Source organism: Trematomus bernacchii, unplaced genomic scaffold (assembly GCF_902827165.1).
Source record: "Trematomus bernacchii unplaced genomic scaffold, fTreBer1.1, whole genome shotgun sequence".
Classification (NCBI taxonomy): Eukaryota; Metazoa; Chordata; class Actinopteri; order Perciformes; family Nototheniidae; genus Trematomus; species Trematomus bernacchii.
In genome coordinates, this window is record NW_022988043.1 from 11,999,323 (window position 1) to 12,024,202 (window position 24,880).

Genomic DNA, 24,880 nt, shown 5'->3' on the forward strand with positions numbered 1-24,880 from the left:
GCAAGGTGAGGCCCCACGCAGTCTGCATGATCGGCCTGTAGGGAGGGACGGCCCTGCCACCATGCAAGATACATCAAAATTACTTTTCAGATGTGTAATTACTAAAAAAAAAATTACAACATTTTAAATTAATATAGTCCGAGCAACGGAGACATGTGGCCTGGCCCAATTTGGTGTCATAATACTTTACAGGTGTGCAATGTTAAATTTGAAGATGGGTGTATTATAATAATAATATAATAATTACATTTGTTGTGCCTTGTAACGTTTTTTAAATCAAGTACTGAATTCAAATCAGGTTAAAAAAAAAAACAACGCTACTTTAATATTAGAAAAAGACGGCTAATGTTATCCTCTGCCAAACAAAGCAATGCCTCGATGGCAACATTGCATCAGAATTGCAATATCCGGGTACGTCATCAGCCTTTACCGGTATCCTCACTGCTGTGCTGACAGTATAAACTCACACATTGCCCAGGCGTGCTAAAGTTATCTCTCAAAGTGAGGTAGCTTTTCACTTGTTATGGCTGACCAGGCTGTCGTGGAGAAAATGAGCGAGATGCAAGTGGACGAGAAAAAAAAGGTGAAGCTTCATTCTTGAGTCTAAAAGTTATATTAGCGAGATAGCAGCTAGCTTAGCCTGTAGCCAGATTCATGCTGTCATTTATCCACCAGCAATGCGGTGCTAGTATTGCGGCTGCCTAGCTTTTATAAGTTATGTTGACTTTGCCTAAAATGTAACTCCAAAGATACCATTCATTGTGTTTAAATATGTTAAAGAAAATGGAGTCACAATTCAGATAAGCGAGCCTGGTCGGCGGGTTTGAATTGGGACATTGTAGCCATCACACTTGGCTCGAGAGAGTGCCTTACGCCAAACTCAATGCAAAATTCCGACAATCGAATGTCTCATTGTTTCTGGATACGTTAGGCAACACTTATGAACTTGCAATTATCACCTTTGTGATATAAAAGCTATCTCTTTAAAACGGGTGGTACTCCCCCAACTTTCTAATAATAACCATTAGGGATGTCCCGATCACCTTTTTTTGCTCCCGATCCGATTCCGATCATTTGATTTTGACAATCTGCCGATACCGATTTTTCCCGATCCGATCTTTATGCAATGCATTAAGAGGAAAAAAAAGGTAACAGATAACGGCTGGTCATCCAACGCGATGAATTCAGCTATCTTGGCTGTTATTTTTTTGGCCTTTTCACTGTTCTGGGGTAGTTTCTCTTTCATTTTAAAAGTCTCTGAAAGTGTCGGTTGTTTCAGTGCCGTTACCTGAGTGGCCGCTGTGTACTCGTCGTGTTGTTGTTGGTGGTGTTTGTATTAGATTGGTCGTGTTGAACGTAGCTCTGTTCTTTCCACCACGCGGAACCTCCGCCTTGCAAACATTGCATCTGGCTGTTACACTGCCTTCGCTTTCAATTTTATAATACTTCCAAACTCCTGACATTTTCTCTGTCCCGACTCCCGAGTCACCAGCTGAACGTAGCCTCTTGTTAGCTTACTGCTACTATTAGACACTGCGCCCACTCTGTTGCCAGATTTGAGAGAAATAAGCAACCAGGTCTATGAAAACAAGCCCAAAAGAAGCAACACATACATGATGTTGTGTAATTTTAACCCAAAACTAAGGCCTCAGGATGACTTTAAGACGTGAACATGGTCATTTTTGTTTTGTAACATTAAATAAAATGTATAAAAATATTTTAATAAAAAAAAAAAAAAAAAAAAAAAAGCTCCGATCCCCGATCACGTGATCGGATCGGGACATCCCTAATAACCATAGTGTGCCTTACAACTTGGATGGCTCTGTCATGTGGTGAAGACTACTTCATATACCTTTGTAAATCCCATATTGTTCTGCTTTGAGGCGATATAATTACCAGTGAGGAAGGTCTCTTCAAAATAATATATTTGTTTACAGTGTTAATATAAATGTGCCTAATATAAGTATTGCATGTTACTATTGTAATGTAAAATATTGTGTACATGCACCTTTACCATCTGTATGTATCAGGTTTGTAATTAATATCAAGGAAGTTATGTCTGAAACAGCTTGAAAATTAGCGTGTCCTATATTCACTTTCTTCTTTATAAAGTTTACTAATATTTTCTGACAGGGGGCGACTGAAGGCGGTAAAGATGGAGGAAAGAAAAAGGCTAAAAATGCTGCTGGGCAATCTGCAGGCAGGGCCGAGGTAAGTTGCTCAATTTGTTTTCAGAAAGAATGAAGAGGCTTTTATTAGATATCATAATAATGTAATGTTTACAAGAACTGTATTGTAATAGATGTATTTCATTGCATGCTCATACATCTCAAAGCAGACTCCCACTGGCTTCTTGAGCTGTTGAGCTTTTTGATCAGATACTTGTATAGTCAAAACAAGTATAAGGTGAAACCCTTCTCATCTTTTCATGTGCAATGATGAATAAGAGGTCAAATTGAATCAATGGCATTACATTGAGATAGCCCAGTTAAAGCTAAAAGTTCAAATGGATACAAGTTTTAGAACAGAAAATAGTTTGGTCATCTTAAACATGTAATGCCCATTAACACAGCAGGTGTGTCTTTTTGTTCGCACTGTTATGTCCTCAGACAAGCTGAGAAATAAAAAATATATATTGGCTAGTCTAAGAAAAAAATATTTCATTTAAATGAAAAAGACTTGACACCCAATGAAAGTTATACAGTTTCAGCATTTTTTTGTATCCTGAATTACTTTTGTTGTCTCCCTCTAGCTGACACCAGCCCCTGAGTACATAGACGAGCGTCTTTCTTTGTACACCAAGCTGAAAGCCGAGCATGACGCTCTGATGGCTGAGAGGGCTGCGAAGGACAGCCGGGCCATCAAGGTGACTCTGCCTGATGGGAAGGTGGTGGACGCCGAATCCTGGAAGACTACACCATACCAGGTGGCCTGTGGAATCAGGTCAGTGTGATGATAGGATCCCTGTCACTTTAAATTATGATATTGAAAGCCCGTTTTCATGCAGCACAACAAAGAAGGAAAACCTTAATGGTGGTTCAGGGATTTAATTTCCCAACTTTAACTGTCAATTTTATTTATAAAGCCTTTAATCCTTGTTACATTCAAAAGGCCTCATTAAAGTAAAAGTCGTAGAAGCTTTGCCGTTGGATAGTCTATATACAACAGGTGCCAAGACTGAATTAATGTTAAATTAAATGTTGATAACATTTATTTACATGACCAGACTGCACAGTAAACAAAAGGACATGTAAGCAGATATATCACTATTATTGAGTGGATGCTGCATTGCTTTATTCATTCATTGTTTTTGGGATGACTGTCCATCCCAATGTCCTGAATGCAATATCTCAGGTATCATTTGAATGACTTCTTGAATTAGCTTTTTGTATGAATTGGTCTTGCTAGTATAAATTCAAAATAATATTGATGTTTTTTACATCTACACAATGAATTGATGATTAGATTTTGAAATATTTTCCTGTTTTCCAGTCAAGGCCTTGCTGACAACACAGTGATTGCTAAAGTGAATAACGGTGTGTGGGATCTGGACCGACCATTGGAGGAGGACTGCAGCCTTCAGTTGCTGAAGTTTGATGATGAGGAGGCTCAAGCTGTAAGTCAACTCCATCCCTGGGCTGACTCATTGCTTATTTGTTTTTTCCTGCTGTAGTAAATTACTCTTGAACCCTTTATTTTAGATGCATAGTTTGCCCCCTTTTTTAAAACATATCTGCTTTTATTTGAACTCAAACGCTATGAAATGGAACAATGATGAAATATCTTGACAAATTAATATTTGTTTTAATTGAAGTGCTCTCTGATGGTACTAATTTGGAGACTGTTTGAGTCTCCCAAAGCTTATCAATTGTATACATTTCTGGATACCAAAAGAAAAAGACTGGAAACAGTAGCTTACAAATGTACATGTTTTATTACAACAAAACCAAACATACCAATCACAATCTCTTATCTAGTCACAGATATTGCATAACTTTACTCTACATCATTTCCTGACTCTGATTCTGTTCCTTAAATAGAACGCCTCCCTATTTCCCTGGAATCAAACATTGGTTATTTAATCGTACTATTTTGCAGCTGGGGTTTTCAGTCATGTTCTTGCAATTTCTTAGGAAATTAAGTAATGGCTCCAAGTTACACAATAATGTACATGCTGAGGTCATGTTCATATTGAGGGTACTTCATGCACCCTGATACGTTTTGCTCAATATAACTTGATATGAGATACATATTCATAAACAGTCATATACTATATAACTCTCCTCTGATGTCTCCCAAACAGACAATCAAGGCACTTGAGGCGAAAAACCCGACATCGGGGCGTCTGTTTGTTTGGAAGTACACATTCTAACAATTTAGCCGGTTTTCCACGTTTAAACACAGTAATTATATCCTAAAGTTAGACTTTTATTATTTGCTAAAAGAAGAAATCATAATTTCCTTTTTTTCTCGGTGAGTAATCCGGTTGTTACTTGCAGTACACATCATCCTGCGGAGTTCATTCAACGTTATTGACATGTTGTTAGGGCAGGCAAGGTTAAAGTGATGAATGAGAGGTTTACAATCAATAATAAACCTCAAAGCTCCGTGATTTACCAAGTGTCCAAGCAGCAAAGACATTAAGAGGAGACGTGAGAATGTAAAATACTGCTGCAGTATTGTACTGTCATAAAATTTGCAGCAACCGGTCTCTTAAGCGAATCACAAGACTAGCTCCTCTATTATAATCTCCATTTTCAGTTTCATTGTCTGAAAGGTGTTGAATATTTTATCTGAAGAAAAGGTCAGTTGAAGTACTGAACAGATTCAAGAGTCTCATTTTACCAATTTGCCAGCACATGCATCCTATTATTAATAAACAAAGGGATGTTTTGCACTACTATTTTTGCTAATCGGGAAATATCTTGTTTTATATTATTAAGGTTTACTGGCACTCCAGCGCACATATCCTGGGTGAAGCCATGGAGAAGGTGTATGGAGGCTGCCTGTGCTACGGCCCCCCCATCGAGAGCGGCTTCTACTACGACATGTTCTTGGAGAGCACTGCTGAGTAAGTCAAACAGGCTTTGTTTTCAGATTTGTCGGTATAACTAGTTGTGTTAATAAGCTCTTTGTTATTTTAGTTTGACTTCAAGCCTTAGCAACTGTCAGTTGGGTTCACTGTCTGGCAAAAACAAAACGGGTGGATTGTAATGACACTCATGCTGTCAAGCCTGATTTTCGTTGGGTGTGGATTTGAAATTGCATCTTCCAATTTCTGCCTGCAGGATTCTGAGTCTAAAAGCAAATCTATTCAAAACAACACCAGCGCTTTGAAAGTGTGTTGAGACGCCCTCAGAAGAAACATTTCTTCTCTGTAAACAACTTTTCACTTGACCTTTCCTGAAACAGATGCATTTCTCCCTGCTTCAGGCTGCAGGAGAGCGCGAGGAGAGCTGTATAATTAATTCTACAACCTCCCTAATGAAGTCCTTTTTATGCTAATAGAATTCTTGGAGACGATTTTTGCAAGGATATTTGACATTGCTCAAGCCCCTCAAGCCAAGGACTTTTAAATACTTGCCCATGCTTGGCTGAGGTTAGAAGTTTTTGGAGGTCAAATAATTACATTGGTGAACAAACCTTGGTCTCATCCATGATGAGAAACCCTGGCTGACTTAATTTAGCACTGTGTGCACTTTGCATGTTAATGTAGGACTATTCATTGGATGTAATGCTCTTGTTGTGTTTCGCTCTTGTTTTGACAGTGGTGTTTCAAGCAATGACTTCCCAGGACTGGAGACCTTGTGCAAGAAAATTATCAAGGAGAAGCAGCCCTTTGAAAGGCTGGAGATAAAGAAGGAAACTCTGTTGGAAATGTTCAAGGTATTTTAAAACACAAACGTGTGAAAAACTAAACTCGGGAACATCTAATAATTAGCTCAACTCTAAAAGCACGTATTCTCCTTAACAGTACAACAAGTTCAAGTGCCGCATTCTCAATGAGAAGGTGACCACTCCCACCACCACAGTGTACAGGTGAGTCGTGGCCCCATGCACTCAAATGTTTTTTTTTTGTTTTTTTTAAAACATACATACATACATAACAACACAGCCTGCTAAATCTATCACATATCAAGATATCAAAGTACCACGGCAAACTACACCAGAGACAGGACAATAACTGACAAGACGGACAAAGGGAACATCACAGAGGTAGAGCATCATCCATGGCATACACGATATGTGACCTGCTCCATCGAAATCAGTCCCGAAGACACATTTTGAGTTGTATACACTGTTGGAAAGAGGAGATTCCTAGCTTTCTAATGATATCAGGATTGTTTTTGTCCTCCAAATATTAAGCGAAATATGTCACATTATATAAGGACTGTCACCGAGTCATCATTTTGAGAAAAAGGCCTTCAAAGTTTCCTCTTCTCTGGAATCCATCGATCTGATTGATTATTAACGGAGCAAATGATCAAAGTAGTACGCAGGGAAAATATTTTCGTTTGGATTATTGTTCTGGGGGAAGCTCGCGAGTATGTATGTGTGTGTATTTTTGCGTTTGTGTGTATTGTTTATTTCCCGGGGAAAACACTCACGAGAAACACCGGCTGTTGTTATGCCTGCTGTGACGTCAAGTTACTCCGTTCTCCGCTTGTAATTATGCCGTTACAAGCTTCAAAGTTGTATTTATCATCTGAATTTGCCGAAACAAATGTAATATTACAAACTGTAACGGACCCTGCCGTGTTATCTATGATTACTATACGTTTACATTCATAATTTCAGCCGGAGGGAGGGGGTGCGGCGCTGCAGAACAGCAGAGTGGCGAGGGAGAGGTGCCTGTCATCTTCCCTTTACAAGCTTCAAAAATGTATTGTGTGATTTTGGAAATAAAAGTTTCATATTCTGAAAGCCCCAAGACTTTGTTTATTTAAAATCAAACAAAACACCCGAACTCCGAAAAACTATTTTTTTACGCAAATCCACGTTTATTTTGAAATGAGCCGTTGCGACTTCCGACTGATTTCGATAGAGCGGGTCACATATACATGATACGCGGTATCTAAACCATATCCTGCACATACTACAATACAACACATTATATACATCAAATACGTAGTACATCACATTATAACTTTATTTTGCGTTTTCAATTATTTGAAAGGGTGGAGCTCTCCAGCACTTCAAGTCACCGCCACAAAAGGGCCCCATATTTTCATTCATTTTATCGTCTTATAGCATAATCTTTCATAGGAGGAGATTTTGCCATCCCTGTCTAACACTAGGTGGGCAGAGTCTCGATAGGGGCATTGCCTCAGACTTTCACCAGTTTATTTTGTAACCGGACACGTCTGAAAAAGAGTCGATTACGTTGAGGATGTGAGGCACCGTTGTTGCGGGGCTTCTGGGCCTTTTCTATTTTATGAAACTGAAACCCTCACATCCCTGTGTCTCAGGTACATTTTGACCAACATGTTGATTCCTCTGAAAAGGAAGGCACATTTGTAGGCCCCAAATAAAAGCACAGTTTTCTTATTTTTTGAGTAATTATTATAATAGCCCTTAACGCATTAACTCTTTTAACATTCTGCATTTCAGGTGTGGTCCCCTGATTGACTTGTGTCGCGGGCCTCATGTGAGACATACAGGGAAAATCAAGGCCCTTAAGATCCACAAGGTGAGGTTTTTATTTTTTAGACAGTCATTATGTACAGCAGACGGGTTACTGTATGTGTATTTATTGCAAAATAAACCAGGAAATATTTCAAGGCCTTTAGGCTGTGCTCTGAATGGTTGCTATTAATATACCAATAATGGTTGGTATTTTGTATTACAGCTGTATTTTATTCCATTATTTCATTTCATTCCATTGCGATGTAAATACTGTTATATTTTACTATATATTTTTCTAGTTCTCTACCTGTGTTTTTAATTCTTGTTTTTATGCACCACGACACCAAGTCAAATTCCTTGTACGTGTAAACCTACCTGGTAATGAACCTGTTTCTGATTCTGAGCTTCTGATCTATTAAACACATTTGTACTATGGCCGTTAGCTCAATGCACTGCAAATAAAGAAATATCTTCAGCAATTTGACAACACACAAATCCATCGATGCACAGCTTTGAAAATAAGCACTGCAACGAACTCATAACACAACAGACAGATAAACTTTAAAAAAATACTGTTTTTAACTACTTTTTATTGTCTGCTAGAAATAGTTTCTGTTGTGATCTTCTCTATTTGGAGCGCTTGTTCTAAATGCTGTTATGTTGGTGTTTCTTTGCGTTGTGTCTATTTGAATGTGTTTTCTTTTCCTAGTATACGCTCTTTGAGCTCTCAGGGCCACCATACATTTGTCCCCATTTCTAGAGCAGCATTACTAGAGGCCTGTACTACGAAGCTGGATTTTCGCTTAGCCGGCTAAATTCAGGGAAATCTCGGGCTTTCCGGTCCTACGACGCTGGTTCTCTTTTTAGCAGGCTAGATTTCCATGGTAACTTATGCTGAGCGGCAAACCTGCTCCGGAGCAGGTTAGGTGGCAGGCTAAGAGATCAACTCAGTGAAAGCACTGCCTGCTGACCAATCAGAGCTCCGTGTGCGGAGTTTAAAGCGATCAATTCATATGACAGGAGGAGAAAGGAAATACAGTTTAAACTGCCGTTGCAGGAAAGACGACCGGCCAAAATCAACTGACTGTGTGAACGTGAAAATTAATAGAATATCCCCTCCCATCTTCAGAGCAATCTGACTATTATAACATTAGCGTTAAGAAAGCTTACTTAAATATCTGCCACGACATAAGTAACCGGATCAAAGTAACATTACGTACAGTCCGCGGCACTGTGAGTGCAGACGTCGATGTGTCCCATTATCATTCATATCATATCACATCATAATGTATCATATATTTCCTTATCTGAGTCAGCTGAGCCGTATCTGGCCGTGCAACACTCACAGTGTCACATACTGTATGCAGAAGTATTATTTTAAGCAACACATTAAATTGACGAAACACTCGAGTCAAATGTAATTAAAGTCAGATCCACTCGTGTCTTGGACGGGGCAGTGATTTCATAAACCTGTTAATGTACGCATTCAAACACTTTTTCTTTTACCAGCTGTATTCACCTTGCAGGTGCAGCTATGTGGATTTTATCCTGGGTAAAGTGTTTAAGTCATGGATGTTTAAAGTTTAACTTCCTCATATTTGACTAATATTAAAGTTCACTTTTCATTCAGGAAGTATGACGCTGCGCTGTCAGTACACTTCTCCGTGTTTGAGATTGGTCGAATGCTCCAAATACCACCCCTTTCATGTGAACGCGCACCTAACTAGATAGGACACGGCGGCTTGAGCGATCCACTTGATATCCAGCGTCGTAGTACAGTTTAGCGCCAGCGCGTATGTTTTGGATGGGGCCAACCGGCTAACTCAAACATATCCAGGTTAAGTTGAACCAGCTTCGTAGTACAGGCCTCTGATGTTGTATTCCCAAGGGATTTGGTGGACCCATAAGACTGATGAAAGCTCACATATTCTTGTTATGGTGTGCTAGAATTCGTCTACATACTGGGAGGGTAAGGCGGACATGGAAACCCTCCAGAGGATCTACGGAATCTCCTTCCCTGACCCCAAAATGCTCAAAGAATGGGAGAAGTTTCAAGAGGAAGCCAAGAACAGAGATCACCGCAAACTGGGCCGGGTAAGAAGCTCTCTGTCAGAAAAGTAGAGAAGTCTCTTACAACTTTAGAAGCAAGTTTATGTCAGTATGTTATGAAATACAGGTAAAATACTACCTTTGTAGCCAGGAATGTGTTTGTTGTGACGCCTTTTCAACAGACAAGATAGTCAAAGCCATTTCTGAACAGTGGGAACATGAAGTACTCCATTATCCTACAACTATTCAGAATGTATCACTTACTGAGTGAATTTGTAAAAGTTGGTAATTTTCATGAATTGCTATTTTGCATATCAATCTAAGAAGAAATGCTGAGAATAGCATTTATAAAAAATTAACCCGTGTCCCATTTTCAGATTTGAGTGATAATGCAGCATTCAATTAGAGGGACTTTACAATCTGTGGAACAGTTGTGTGACAACTTTTGTCTAACTGTTACGTGATTTATATTACTGTAAAATGATATGGAACTTCATTGTTATCGGGGAAGTAGTAGTTCAGGGTGTGTTTGTTGTTGTTGTTGCCAGTATAAAAGCAGGTGTGTTACAGGGATCTTAGCAGTACATTGTCAAACCCTGGTAACATTAAACATGTGCTGAGCTGTTGCATTATTTCAAAGTTAAACCAGTTTTGCCTGCGTGGTTGCTCTTTTGATTTCTCTAATCTATTTGTTCAGGAGCAAGACTTGTTCTTCTTCCATGACCTGAGTCCAGGGAGCTGCTTCTTCCTGCCTAAGGGGGCCTTCATCTACAACAGCCTGATTGAGTTCATCCAAGTAAGCCAAAGCTGTCTGATCATTGCTGGGATCTCACTCTAAACTTTAAGACTGGAGAAAAGGAGTACATTTTAGAAAGTTCAAATTGGCAGAGAGACCTGGGGAGAAGGAAGAACAGATTTGGTCCTCTCGAAGGGCTATGCAATTATAACCGCTTCACATATTTACAAGTTTATAGTTTTAATGATGTATTGCGTCATATTGTTTTTTAACAGAGGAATAGGAAAGGATTGGGTATGTTAATGATATAGCTTAATGTCAAGGTCTTGAAACTGATGGGCATATGGATAAACTCTTAGAAACCAGGTGCCAAGCATATATAATCAATTATTGCCAAATCTCTTATCTGTTCCCTCTATTCCCACAACAATGATATCGCTTTCATCACCGTGCCTACGTCAACCACCTCCCCCCCCCCCCCTTCAAGAAACCATCTGCGGTCACCGAAGCCTGATAAGAATGTGTGTGTACAAAACGCAGCAAACTCTTACTGATATGTGCTGGGTCCAGGCTCAAGGGCGTATGGCTCTCAACTCTTTCCAGCACATGCCGGGGCCCTTCCTGCCTGTAGCTTTGCCGATATCTGTGTTGATAGGTAATAGATTGAGATCGGTGAATCAGCTTAGAAACAGGAAGCACTCAAACGTTTGTGTGAGTTTATCAAATTTAGCAGTGACTCCATGTCAGCCACAGCTTGTCACAAAAAATCTTACTGATAATGTATTTAACAAACTTAAACTAGCTTTATTAAATGTCAGGTCTTTGGCAGGAAAAACATTTTTAATCAATGATTTTATCACTGAGCACAATCTCGATTTTATGTTTTTAACGGAAACTTGGATTGAACAAAATAACAGTGCAGCTGTTCTTATCGAATCAACACCTCCCAACTTTAGTTTTATGAGTCAGGAAAGAATGCATAAGAAAGGAGGTGGGGTGGTATTTTGTTTAATGATTCCCTTCAATGCAGGAAGACATCTTATGGGGACTTTGCTTCTTTTGAATATGTGGCCCTTCAGCTGAAATGCTCCTCTCGAGCTCTGTTCCTAAATATCTATCGACCACCCAAATACTGTGCAAGCTTTTTTGATGACTTTACTGAACTGCTGTCTATAGTGTGTATTGACTTTGACCGTCTAGTCATTGTTGGTGATTTTAACATCCATGTTGACAACCCCCAGGACAGAGGGGCTAAAGAACTGTTTTGTGTCCTTGATAACTATGGACTGACTCGGCATGTGACGGAGCCCACGCACAATAAGAGGCACACTCTGGACTTAATTATCTCAAAGGGTCTAAATATCTCTAAGGTTGTTGTGACTGATGTTGCACTCTCTGATCATTCCTGTGTTTTCTTTGAGACCTCTATTTCTGTTCACAAAAATGTTCAAAAAGAGGTAACCACAAGTCTTTTCACTCAGGTGTTTTTCCACAGGCCCTGAAAATTGCAGTCATTAAACCGCTCTTAAAAAAAGAATAATCTAGATGCTTCAGTAATGAACAATTACAGGCCCATATCAAACCTGACATTTCTAGGTAAAATCATTGAAAAAGTAGTTTTTCAACAGTTGAGTAATTTCTTGCATTTAAATAACTGTTTGGATGTGTTCCAGTCCAGGCTTTCGTCCAAACCACAGCACTGAGACTGCTCTTGTAAAGGTCTTCAATGACATCCACTTAAACACAGACAGTGGCAGAACTTCAGTGTTAGTATTATTAGATCTCAGCGCTGCGTTTGACACTGTTGGGGGAACAACAGTCTGTTCCCCCAACAGGGGGGGGGGGTGGTGGTGTGTGGTGTATTCGGTTTGCCGCTGCTTTAATTGATATATTCATATCTTAAGCTGCACTGTAACTTTTATTATCTTTGCTTTTTAATGCCATTTTCTTAATGTCTTTCATTTTTGTAAAGCACTTTGAATTGCCTTGTGTTGAGTCCCCCCCAAAGGTAGTTAAAGTCATTATTGGGGTTAAAGTCCCCTCGTAGGTGGTTAAAGTCCCCTACGTGTGCCGTTTTTTGGTTTCAAGACCCTGGTTCGCGGAGGACACCAAAAAAGTCCTAGAAAAGACAACTTAAACTTAACTAATGTGCATTTAAAAAAGAGGAATAGTTTTGGCAAACTAAAAAGGTACTATGGGGTACAGGAATCCGTTTTGGTTTAAGACCCTGGTTCACGGAGGATACCAAAAAAGTCCTAGAAAGACAAGGTAAACTTAACTATGTGCATTTAAAATTAAAAAAGAGGAATAGTTTCAGCGAAAACTAAAAGGTACCATGGGGTCAGATTAGAATTTTCCAAAGGGGGGGTTCATTCAGATGTGTGTATCTCACACTGCACTGTAACTGTGATTCATCTATCTTTGCTTTTAAATGAGTGTTTTTAAATGCCATTTTATATCATTGCTTTTAAATTAGTGTTTTTAGATATCATTTCATAATATGTTTCTTACATGCTATTAATGTCTTTCATTTTTGTAAAGCACTTTGAATTGCCTTTGAAATGTGCTATATAAATAAACTTGCCTTGCTTTGCTTTGGCACGCAATGTAAACAATGTGTGTCCTTCCCATTGTGCAAACCTAATGTCAAAAAAAGCATATCATTAATATTTGGAATACATTACAACATGTAAAACAAATATTATTGACAGCTTTGAAGAAAAGCTGCAGCAGTTTTGTTATAAAGAGCCACAAAATTGCTCTTAGTTTAAAGACTTACTTTCTTGATTTCCATTCATTGCAGTCCTAAAGCAGCACACGTTGAAAGCAATTCTACTTTGATGCGGTAACAATAGATTTCCAAGTATTTGTAGGGTCCGTAGGGATTTAAAATTAATTGCCTTTTTTTTTTTCTTCTCACACATCGTTTGAATGTTAACACTGGCATCAGACAACTGATGGTGCATTACCAGCGTTTAAACATTCTCAGAGGTAGTTTGCTTTTTTTAAATTCTCAGCCTTTGCTTTTTGAGTTATACATGTTTTAGAGGATATGCACTATTCATCAGCAAACCCCAGGAGTAGACAGCAGTTTAAACTGTAGGTGTGATGTGTAGGGAGCGTTATGAAGCTGAGTTGCTTGAGGTGCCAGTAGCTCAAAACAGTCGTCTTTTAAAATCATCTTTGTGAGAAAACCTTTGTTCTGTCTTTGGCAGAGTGAGTACAGGAAGAGGGGTTTCCAGGAGGTGATGACGCCCAACATCTACAACAGTAAGCTGTGGCAGACCTCCGGCCACTGGCAGCACTATAGCGAGAACATGTTCTCCTTCGAGGTGGAGAAGGAGACCTTCGCCCTCAAACCCATGAACTGCCCGGGACACTGGTGAGGCCTCCTCTTCCTCGCATTCAGATGATGTTTGAAAGCAAGAAACTAGACAAGATCATAGATAAAAAATAAATAAATAGCACACCCACTCCTGTTCCACATGGACTATCAGGCCTTGCTATGGTGTGAAATACATATTTGACTTTATCTCTGCCTCTAATGAGAGAAAAGACTCAAGGTTGTTTGTTCTGCTTCAGAAGTAAATGTGTGTGCAGCACTGATCTCAGAGTGCTGTTGTTTACCAATATTTAGTTAACCACAGTTATGGAAAACAGGGGAAATGTTTTACCACTCTTGAATAGCTTCAAAGTTTACACAGTTTTTATTTTAGTTGACACAGTTTTTGATGAAATGGATCCATAGTTCCAATAGGTTCATATTTTACTGCTACAATAGATTGTCCTCCAGTTCCACTTAACTTGAGATAGACTGACGCTCTCTTCATGTTTTCAGTTTTTGAATGACCCAGTTCAATTTACTGCTGCATTGCAGTGTAAAGAGCCAGGCTGCAGCTCTTTGTAGTCAAATCTTTTATCTCCTTTTTACCAATCTTTGTGCTATCTACATCGGCAGCCCCTCTGGAGATCACACTGAAATGGAAATTGAGCGTGAAAACACTTTGTCAATGTGTTGGATGTCAGTTTAAACAAATATCGAATGCAGTCTTCCACAGCAGTATTGAAGCAGTAGAGCATTTTGCAGTTATTGCGATAAGTCAAGGTCGAGGTAGGCAGTTGTAATTTGTGCAGTTTTTCCACAATGTCTGTTTGTCTGCAGTCTGATGTTCGATCACCGGCCACGCTCCTGGAGAGAGCTTCCAATTCGCATGGCCGACTTCGGCGTGCTGCACAGGAACGAGCTGTCAGGCGCGCTGACAGGCCTCACCCGGGTCCGCCGCTTCCAGCAGGATGATGCTCATATCTTCTGCACCATGGACCAGGTGAGGCACGCACTCAAGCACTGACAAGTTCAAGTTCCAAGTTCACACATTCTGGAGTATGATGAAAAGAGATGACTGATGAAGCCTCTACATTTAGAGCAGGGGTGTCAAACTCAACGCCCGAGGCCCAAATCCGGCCCGCGACCTCATTGAATGTGGCCCGCAAGAGCTTGCAAAGAATATAATATACAATACAATTGGTGTACTTGTTGAATATTTGCTTTCAATTATTTTCCCTAAACTTCTGCTTCAGGCGTAGTTATTTATGAAGTTATTACCAGAACAGATAATAATCCAATGCACAGCCAATAATGTAATGTAAAACATTATTTCATATATATTTATATAGTCTTAAAGTTACAACCGGCCCTTTGAGTGCAACCATAATGCTAATGTGGCCCGCAATGAAATTGAGTTGGACACCCCTGATTTAGAGGCTAGTTCCACCAATATTGAGTATTCTGAACGCACCATATATATAGTCTGTGTTGTTGTGTGTGTGGGGGGGTCTACCAGGGACCATGATGGTTCCCTATACAGTAATGAACTAAAGTGGGAACCAAGCTATATAGAATTCCCTTTGGGTAAGCTATACTCTCATAGACTCCCCTTGTTGATTAAGTGTCAATAGATAACATCTTTCCTTCATATTAAAACCACTTATAAGCAACATTTCCATCACAGTGTTTTAACTCGCATGACAGAAAATGTGATTATCCTTCTCTCCCCCACAGCTCAACATTACAATTCCCCTCACCTTGAGTACTGTGTTTTAAACGTTTTAAAAAAATCAGAGGGTTACAGGAAACCTTCCATATAATAGTGTCTGGTAACAGTGACTCACTATAAACAAATGTAAAGTGTACACAGATTTCAGAAGATAGTGGCCGTTCAGTGACATGCCACAGTGGTATTATATCCTGATTGTGGGTAATGTAGGTGCCAGGTTTTGACAAGGTAGAAGAATGGGCGGAATAAAAAATATATATCACTGCTCTGCTGTGATGAGTGGCACAATATCATAGAAGTGTGATGCCAAATCATTCCAGTATTCTTTAGTACTGGACTTTATTTATACTAATATCATGTTCTATTGGCTGTACCATTTCATCGATGTTACAACTTGCCATTCAGACAAATAACAATATAATAATAGCCCAATAGCCCCGATATCATACAGTAAATTGACATTCTATAAATGAAAGAAACGATTCAAAACAAGTGAATCCATTTTCAGACAAAAGAAACTAGCACACAGTGGTAAACAAAGTGGGAGCCATCACAGTGTACTTTGCTTTCTGTGGCAAAGAACGTAAACCTGTTTGAGAAGCACAGTTCTGAAGGCTCTCAGTAAATCAGGGTCTTGCTGGCACACAATTTTCTTTTTTTAAATCAAATCAGGCAATGCTGTGAGTCACATTCCTAGGTTAAGAGAGAGGAATCTACTGCTACACCTACTTCTACAGCCTGGTGTTGCAAATTACCTGTTTAAGTGGCAATCTTTTATATTTAATTCCTGATTGATTTAACACAACCTTTTTACTGGCAGCAAAACCAACTATTGCTGTAATTTAATAAAGGAAGTCAGGCAATAATTGTCTAACTGCTAAAAGTGCTTTACCTCTCCAAGTGGATGGAGGTGTGCTGCATCTACGAGCTCACTGTGGCTGCCAACAATTACAGTTGCATGGTTTTATATAAACATTAGCGTGTTTGGTCACATGTAGTGGAAGATCTTTATCATATTATATTATTCTGATTCATCACATAGTTTAATTATTTGCAAATACCAAAACAAACAAAGGTGCAATCATTACATGAGAAATTAAACGTGTTGCTATGTCAAAAGAGATGATGCTAGTTCTCTTACATTTTGTTCTTGACCCCAGATTGAGGAAGAGATCAAAGGCTGCCTGGACTTCCTGCGCACTGTGTACAACGTGTTTGGCTTCTCTTTCAAACTCAACCTCTCCACAAGACCAGAGAAGTACCTGGGAGAGCCGGAGGTCTGGGAACAAGCAGAAAAGGTAATCAGAAGCCCTCTTGTTTCTGTCATATGGTAATGGGAATGTGAACAGCACACTCTCACAAAGCCTCAGTGAAGATGATCTGTGATATTATCAAAATGGAAATGTTGGAGCCACTTCACAGACAGCGAATGCTCGTGTGAACCCAGATAACATTTATATGTTAATGAATGAGATTTATTCGGCAGAGCTTATATCAGTTCTGAAGCAGAAAATGCCTGTTCATCTCCAGAGGATCTACAAGTGCCGTCACTGTCTGCCTTTGCTGTCAAATGAAATTCACCCTCTGTGGACCAGCTCCAGATTTTACATCTTGTTTGGTTTAGCTTTATGCTTCTCTGGGATGGAGCAGGCAGTGTTTTAAACTCTTAAAGAAAGTAATAACAAGAGTGAGTCATTTAAACTGAGTGATAATGAGTCTATTTCTCTGGGCTCTCTGCACCATGAGTGTCTCTCTCGGGACAACTCCAAGTCTAACAGATGGATCTGTAAAACTAAACGACAGTTGTTGGATAAAGGTCAGCGCCACAACTTAACTCCATTGTTTTATCAGTAGCATCGGTATATGAAGTATTCACAAATGCTTTTTAGTGAGGCAAGCCTCTTAATGACATGCAGCTTGCCTTGAATTTTACAGCAGGACGAGAATGTATTTACATTTGTTTTTCTCTTGATCTGATTGTTTAGAGGCAGTTGTGTAATATAGTTAGTACTGTACTTCTTTCCAGTGGCGCAACTTTCGTTGCAGTTGTATGTCTTAAGTGTAATTTGGCATGCTTTTATTTTGAAGGCAATTTTACGCTGTTGACAGGAAGTTGTTGTTGCTATGGAAACAAGAAAAGCTTCACAGCGGGTGGAACTTGTCATAAAGTCGTTTGTTATTGCACTGTCATTTGACATTACTCTCTCGTTGAGTTACTATAGCTGGCCCTCTGTGAATTCATAGCAGGACCACCAATCAGCTCCTCTCTTCACAGTAACTCGCAGAGAGGCCAAAAGAAGCTTCTTTCATTTAACCCTTCACATTCAAACTGAACAGGCATATTCGAAGGATTATTTTTTTGGAAATGTTATTTTAAATACAATTAAATCAAGTTATTTTGGTAAAACTAATGAAAAATATACCAAAAAAATATTAACTTGAGGATATCTATTTTACTTAATACTGGTAATCCACTATTTTGAGGGCAATAATGTTCTTTTAACCAACTACATTTATTTGAGAAAATTAGTTACTTGTTACTTTTAGATCATTTTTTTTTACTTTTATAGATTCAGATTACTAGCTATTAAGTAATTAAAAGTAGACCCACTTTTCCAGCTGTCATAAACACATTAGTAAATCCAGTTATTTAATATATAATTATACAATGGGACATTATGCAAAATAAGTACATTTTGATGCCAATACTTTTGTACTTTTACTTAAGTAAGACTTTTACTTGTAACAATATTTTTACACTGTATTATTTCTACTCAAACTTAAAGGGGACCTATCATGCAAAATGCACTTTGTGATGTCTTTTATACATAAATATGTGTCCCCAGTGCGTCGAGGAACTCACGCAGCGTCAGAAAATAAAACCCTCTCTCTTTTCCTCCGTACCCAAATCTTTTAAAAACGGGTGTACAACGAGCGGATACAGATTTGCTGCCGATCTGACGTCAAATCGGCAGCGGACCCACAGAAAGTTGCTATCAGAAACAATGCCTGACGTGTTTGACGTAATCTCGTCTTTGTTTACATTAGCAAGCCTCGCTAACACTCAGAGCTAACCTGTACTGTAGAGCACATAGGGTTGCAAAATTCCGGGAATTTTCAAAGATGGAAACTTTCCACGGGAATTAACGGAAATTTATGGGAATAAACTGGGAATTTTCAAAATTGAAGGTTGGCTCTTCATAGGGAACTTAAATATAGTTGGGGAAAGTATATTTTAGCATAATCTTGACTAAAACAAACAGATGCCATTCAAGTACACTTGAATATCCATGCCATAGCACACTGCTTACTGCATGGCTGTTGAGACCACACAAAGGTTCGCAACAGGCTCACAAATGTGAGAGTGGAAAAACTGGTTGGCATTCGGGCAAACCTAAGGCTCTTTGAGCCTGACACAGAGCCATCCTCAACAAGGCTGGACAGTGACACTGAAGAGGAAGACTCAGAGTTGGATGTTGATGAGGCCCAGGAAGAGCCCGTTGACTGAAAGGGTTTAGCAAAAATGCAGAGGATCGCTTGAAGGAAGATTTGCATGTTTAATGGGACTTTTTGGAGGGAGAAGGGCTCTTTTCATTTAACATTTTGAATGGGACTTTGTGGGGATTTTTGGATGGGGGGTGCATTTTTGAATGAGTGGGGATGAGTAACATTTAACTCAACATTCCTGTTTTTGTTCTTCAATGAAACAAATAATTGTTCAATAAAATAATTAAAACTTGTTCTGTTCTACTTAAAAAAAAAAAAAAATCATGTTTTTTTTTGTTTAATTTTGCATTGAATATTTCCAAAATTCCCCAGCTTAACTTTCCATGGAAACTTTCCGCCCCTTTGCAACCCTAAGAGCACATGTGTTTAAAAAGCAGGAAATAAAAAAAAGTCACCTTGTGATAAACCCGCAAGAGAAAAAGCATTTGAGCTCCATACTGTTTCAGAAATAACCTTTGATGTGGTTTAGAACAGGATGGCGTTTTATCACAGCAGAATTTAACTTTATCTCCGGTAGAATTCTGATCAGGCATTAGCTCTGCCTCCTCTTTTTTTTTTTTTCAAGCTAAGGACCCAAAATCCGTGTTTCTCTAACAGGGCTGCAAAAGAGGGGTATGAGGCATGGCTACAATGGGTGATCTGTTTGGTATTTTAAGCAAGAAACTTCACAGACATGTTTTGTATAGGTATGGCCCTACAATATATTTTTCCAATATAGCATAATAGGTCCACTTTAAAGTGGACCTATCATGCTATATTTGAATAATATATTGTAGGGCCATACCTATATAAGGTATATTTAAACGTTTTCTTTTTCAAAATACCAAACAGATCATGCATTTTAGCCATGCCTCATTTCGCTCTATTTTGCTCTCCTCCACCCTGTCTTTGCATGCGCTGCAGCTGACCATGCCCCCCTGCAAAGGAGGGGGCCGAGTTACGAGCGTCATGTTACCATGCCACGGCAACCTCTCATTCCCCTGATAGGTGGAGAGTTGGCCATATAGGCGGAGCTCCTCTGTCCTGACGTCAGAAATGTTCAAATCTGGATCAGTTTTTATCAGATCCGTTGCAGCCCCGTTTTTAGAGATTTGGGTATGGAGGAAAAGAGAGAGGGTTGTGTTTTCTGACACTTGGTGAGTTCCCTGGAACACCGGGGACACGTATTCATGTATAAAAGACGTACAAAAGTGCATTTTGCATGATAGGTCGCTTTTAAGTAAAACAAGTACTTCTACCACCACTGTTTAGAAGTACATACATCCAGTGCAGGTTGCAATGGTTTGCTTGACTCGAGCCACAAGAACGTTTGCGTTCCCCTCCACACCGCCGTTTTTACGTTGTCTGTCTAAGAAATGATGATGAGGACATTTCGGACATGGATGTGGACATTACCTTTTCTGGTTGGCACAGGCAGTGATTCAGTTTATTTTTATACATTTGAAAAATCATTACAGAATAAGCTGAGGCTTTTTATGCCTCACTGTTCCCAATCATTTGTCATCTCTCTCTTTATTGAGATGACATAAAAGAGGAAGCAGAACACACACTGTGGCCCGCAGGGGACTGTCATCTCATTCATACTTTAATATGTTCTCAATTACTCAATGGGAATAGTAAAATATGATCTAAGTTAATTATGTATACGGGTACTTATTGGTATTTTATAACTGCTAAATAGTTCCTTTTTCATTTCCGCCCCTAGTTTATAGTCAGTGTTTTGATTGGTCTGTCCTCACTGTTTTATTGTAACTTCATTTTCAATCATGTCTTTTCCCACTGGCAGCAGTGGAAGTTGTTTTTTATCACATTGTTTTATTAACAATCAATCCAGTGGCCGCAGTAACCTTTTAAAAATCAACACCTATAAATTGCTGATGGATATTGTGCTGCTGCATAATAATAATAATAATAGTACACCTCTCAGTTAGTCACAGTCTTCAAAACAAGAATAACATTCTGCAATAAAATATTTGGAGCAGTAAAAAAGTTAATTATAGATGCCTTAAAGGTTTAGAGCTTTTATTGACATGCAAGTCCACTTTTCTCTGAGTAAAACATTTTCTAAATTCAGCACTGGCTTTTTCTGATTAATGTGTGCTTGTGCTGAAGTGGAAAATGATATACAAGAAAGAGTGACTCTCCAACTTGGTCCAGTGACTGGAACAGAACTTGCTGCATGTTTCCCTCACCTCATTAACTCCCTCAAGCAACCATAAAATATTATTGAGACGTTAACATTTCTCAGTTCAGTGATTAGTTCCAGATGAAGGAAATGTCAGGTCCAAGTATACAGCTTTTGCTTAACACCACTGTTATCTGCATGTTGGTCAGCCTTTGATATTGTAACCAAACAGTAATTGTTTGTTTTTCCAGCAACTGGAGAACAGCTTGAATGAATTTGGGGAGAAATGGATTCTGAACCCCGGTGATGGAGCTTTTTATGGACCAAAGGTGAGCTGTGTGCCGCAGTAATGATGTGCTTTCACTGTGAAACAGCAGGAGGGCTTCTGCTGATTGCTTGTGTCGTTTCTGTGCAGATTGACATTCAGATCAAGGATGCCATCGGCCGCTACCATCAGTGTGCCACAATTCAGCTGGACTTCCAGCTGCCGATCCGCTTCAACCTCACCTACGTCGGGTAGCTCTACTGCTGCTTTTATAAACATTTTTAAATAAAATGGCAGAGGAATATAAAATCATTTTTGATCCTGCAAATGCACATACATCATAGCATTTAACAGAATGTTGTACAACTAACATTATCAGAGATGGACAAAAAATAGTTTAGTTTATGACGGATGGAAAAACATCTAAAGCTAATGTGAAAATAGGATAGACTTAAATGAAACTATATGATGTGCATTCATGGTGATGTATAATTTCAAGACTCTATATATTTAAAATGTATTGTAATGATCTGTAACTGTTTTTACTGTCTTAAGAAAACTGTTTCCTTTTCTCTCTTTGTGTGTGTTCCTAATTTTCTCCCATCCTTTAAATAATTGTGTAGCCATGATAGTGACGACAAGAAGAGACCAGTGATCATCCACAGAGCTATCCTGGGATCAGTTGAGAGGATGATCGCCATTCTGACTGAAAACTACGGCGGAAAATGGTTCGTTAACAATCATAAAACAATTAGTTTTTGTAAAGTATATTTTTGTTTCATTGTGTTTCCTCCTGAGCACTTTGAATGATTTTCAGATTGACTTAAGGTACATTTATTTATACAGATAACTGCTTTTAATGCTAACCAGTGGAATGTGTGATGTTCTGCTTCAGGCCTCTGTGGCTCTCTCCTAACCAGGTGATGGTGGTGCCTGTGGGACCGACCTGTGAGGAGTACGCTCAGAAGGTAAACACCGACCATAGCTACTACGGTCCACATTCCCGCTCCAAAAACAAGAATTAATCATACATTGAACTCATAAAAGTGTTAGCTAAGAATAAAGAATTACGTCCAATAGGGCAAAGTCATGACCAGACAATCATACAGGATGTGATCAAGCTCTATTTAGCGAGATCACCTTCCACTCTTTTGGGGGAACTGAGACGGTGCTCAGTAGAGTTGTGATTTATTTCTATTTTTATAAATCATGTTATTATTTGCCTTCATTTTGACTTCCAAACACATTTGACTAATCTGTTGGCTTGTTTAAAACCTGTTCATTTCCTCTTTAACTGATGGCCAGACCAGCAATAATAAAAGAAAAGTTGTTACAGGCTTTGTTTGCCTTTTTAAAATGCGTGGAACCTGGAATTAGTCTTTTTTTGTGTTGTATGTACAAAAAGTCCATTTGTAAAATAAGCAGCTGCACAGTCCTGATAGCCATGTAATTGCAGAAAGCAGCAGGTCCACACAGTGTGATCATAACGGCTGCCGAAACACAATCATCATTGCAGCCAAATTGCCAACATGTACAAAATGTTTTAGTCCTCATTTGAAAAAAACTACAATTTTTAGAAGTCTAATAAAAAATGATTTAGCTTTTGACACGTATGCTGGTGAGGCCTTAACTATTTGTTGTAAATGTTGCAGGTGAAGCAGGAGTTCCACAGCAACGGCTTCATGTCTGAGGTGGACCTGGACCCCGGCTGCACTCTGAACAAGAAGATCAGAAACGCTCAGTTGGCGCAGTACAACTTCATCCTGGGTCAGTGCAACACTCTGTCTCTCACTCCCCTGTCTCTTTATCTTTTGTCATCTTCTGCTCGCTGTCCATCTAGATATTGATTTTTTTTTTTTGTCTCTTTGCATGCTTGGAAAAGTGGTGGGAGAGAAGGAGAAGACGAGCAACACTGTAAATGTGCGCACCCGGGACAACAAAGTGCACGGCGAGCGCACTGTGGAGGAGTGCATCGAGCGTCTGCAGCAGCTGAAGACCTGCAAGAGCCGGAACGCTGAGGAGGACTTCTGATCATCCCACACTCAGATATCAGCTCGCTCTCTCAACAGCACCGAGAGCTTTTAACTTTAAAAGAACCGTGTGGTTGAATCAGTTTGTGGTACTGCTATCACATGTTGCCTCGTCTCTGCTTCTTACTCGTTGGAAAATCATTTTTCTTTGATTTGACAATTGTGTCTTCTATCGCCTCTTTACTGTGTCGCTATGATTTCGGTATTTCGTTTTCCTTGGAAGCAATATTTCTGTCCATAACCCATCTGATTAGAGAGATACATTTAGGTAAACTCCTATGTGATAAGGTCTTTGAACAGCTGATGCATAAACTGATTTAAAACAGAGAGGAAATGGTTCGTTACACTGTCCGAACAGTCATTCTTTCTTCAGGGAATCGTACACGAGTTACAATTTTGTTAATTAAACAAGATCTATTCTTAATCTTTTTGTTGTGTTTTTTTGTCATTTTCTAAAATGTAGTGTAGGTGTCATTTTCTTTTCTTTCCTCTAATGTTCTTAATTGTGCACCAGCAAACAAGCCTAACATGAGTTATTATAGGCATTAAAAACATAACATAATTATAGCAATAAATGTTTTGTGCAGCTTTCAATAGTTACTGAGATCTAGAAGAATTAGTAAAATATGAAGTTATAGGTCCTACTAGCAATCTACATAACTTGTGAAATGTGTTTTTCAAACCACAACTCAACTCACAAGTTTGAGATCCTGCATTTCGACACCAAAGTGGAAATTGTTTGAGAGTTAGAGTGGAAACATTTAATTTTCCACAAGAGAGGTGGAGTTTCTGAGTGATGCTGTTCCGCTACAGTAAAAAGGAGCCTTATCTTCCTCCAGTAGTGAATCACCAGGAAGGAAATTGTTGATGTGCTGGAGGGTAAACAGCTGATGCTTCTCATTATTACATGCTGCCTGAACTCAGACCATTACTTCTGCTGTCTGCATCATCACATCCAGGTATGAGGGATATTATATATCCTAATTCTCTGTCTACTAGGCTTTATACAACAGTCTTTCGTGGAAAGAAAATGAGTCAAATTGCTGGATGAAACGTGCAGTAGAGATAAGGCAAATATGTGCATATTACTAGTAATGCTCCAGTTTCAGATTTCTCCAGCGGTTTTCTATTTCTGCTCGTAACGTGGAAATGTACTTGGCCCACTTCACTTCGTTTTTTAACAGTTTTTAATGACACTCAGTCTTCGATTATTATTCCCACCACTAGTGGGTGCTATGTCTTTGTAATGGAGCTGCAACAGACCAACAGTGAGAGCAATGTGCTTCAGCAGTTTAACATCTGTGAAAAAATGCCCTTACATAAATCAGTGCCAAAGTACTTCATGTTAAGGTGAACAACTCTAAAGAGGAACTAAAACATCTTTATGATTGTCTCTATGCATACTAAGGTTCAGTGTTCATGAAGTACTTAACAGTTATAACATTTGGAAACTCCTGCCCTGAAACTGCTTACTGTTACATGTTTTAT

At 39.1% G+C, this 24,880-nt stretch overlaps 1 protein-coding gene across 1 annotated transcript; it reads left to right on the forward strand.

The window, feature by feature from the left end:
• Nucleotides 1–420: 420 nt before the first annotated feature.
• tars1 (threonyl-tRNA synthetase 1) lies at nt 421–23,820 on the forward strand. Its single transcript, XM_034118266.1, has 19 exons — nt 421–583; nt 2,134–2,211; nt 2,753–2,943; nt 3,493–3,616; nt 4,944–5,071; nt 5,769–5,886; nt 5,975–6,039; nt 7,612–7,690; nt 9,574–9,720; nt 10,373–10,471; nt 13,627–13,793; nt 14,574–14,736; nt 16,626–16,763; nt 21,349–21,426; nt 21,513–21,613; nt 21,986–22,090; nt 22,258–22,330; nt 23,015–23,129; nt 23,245–23,820. Exons 1-19 carry the CDS (start codon nt 524–526, stop codon nt 23,391–23,393), a joined length of 2,178 nt encoding a protein of 725 aa, XP_033974157.1. The 5' UTR covers nt 421–523; the 3' UTR covers nt 23,394–23,820.
• Nucleotides 23,821–24,880: the final 1,060 nt, after the last annotated feature.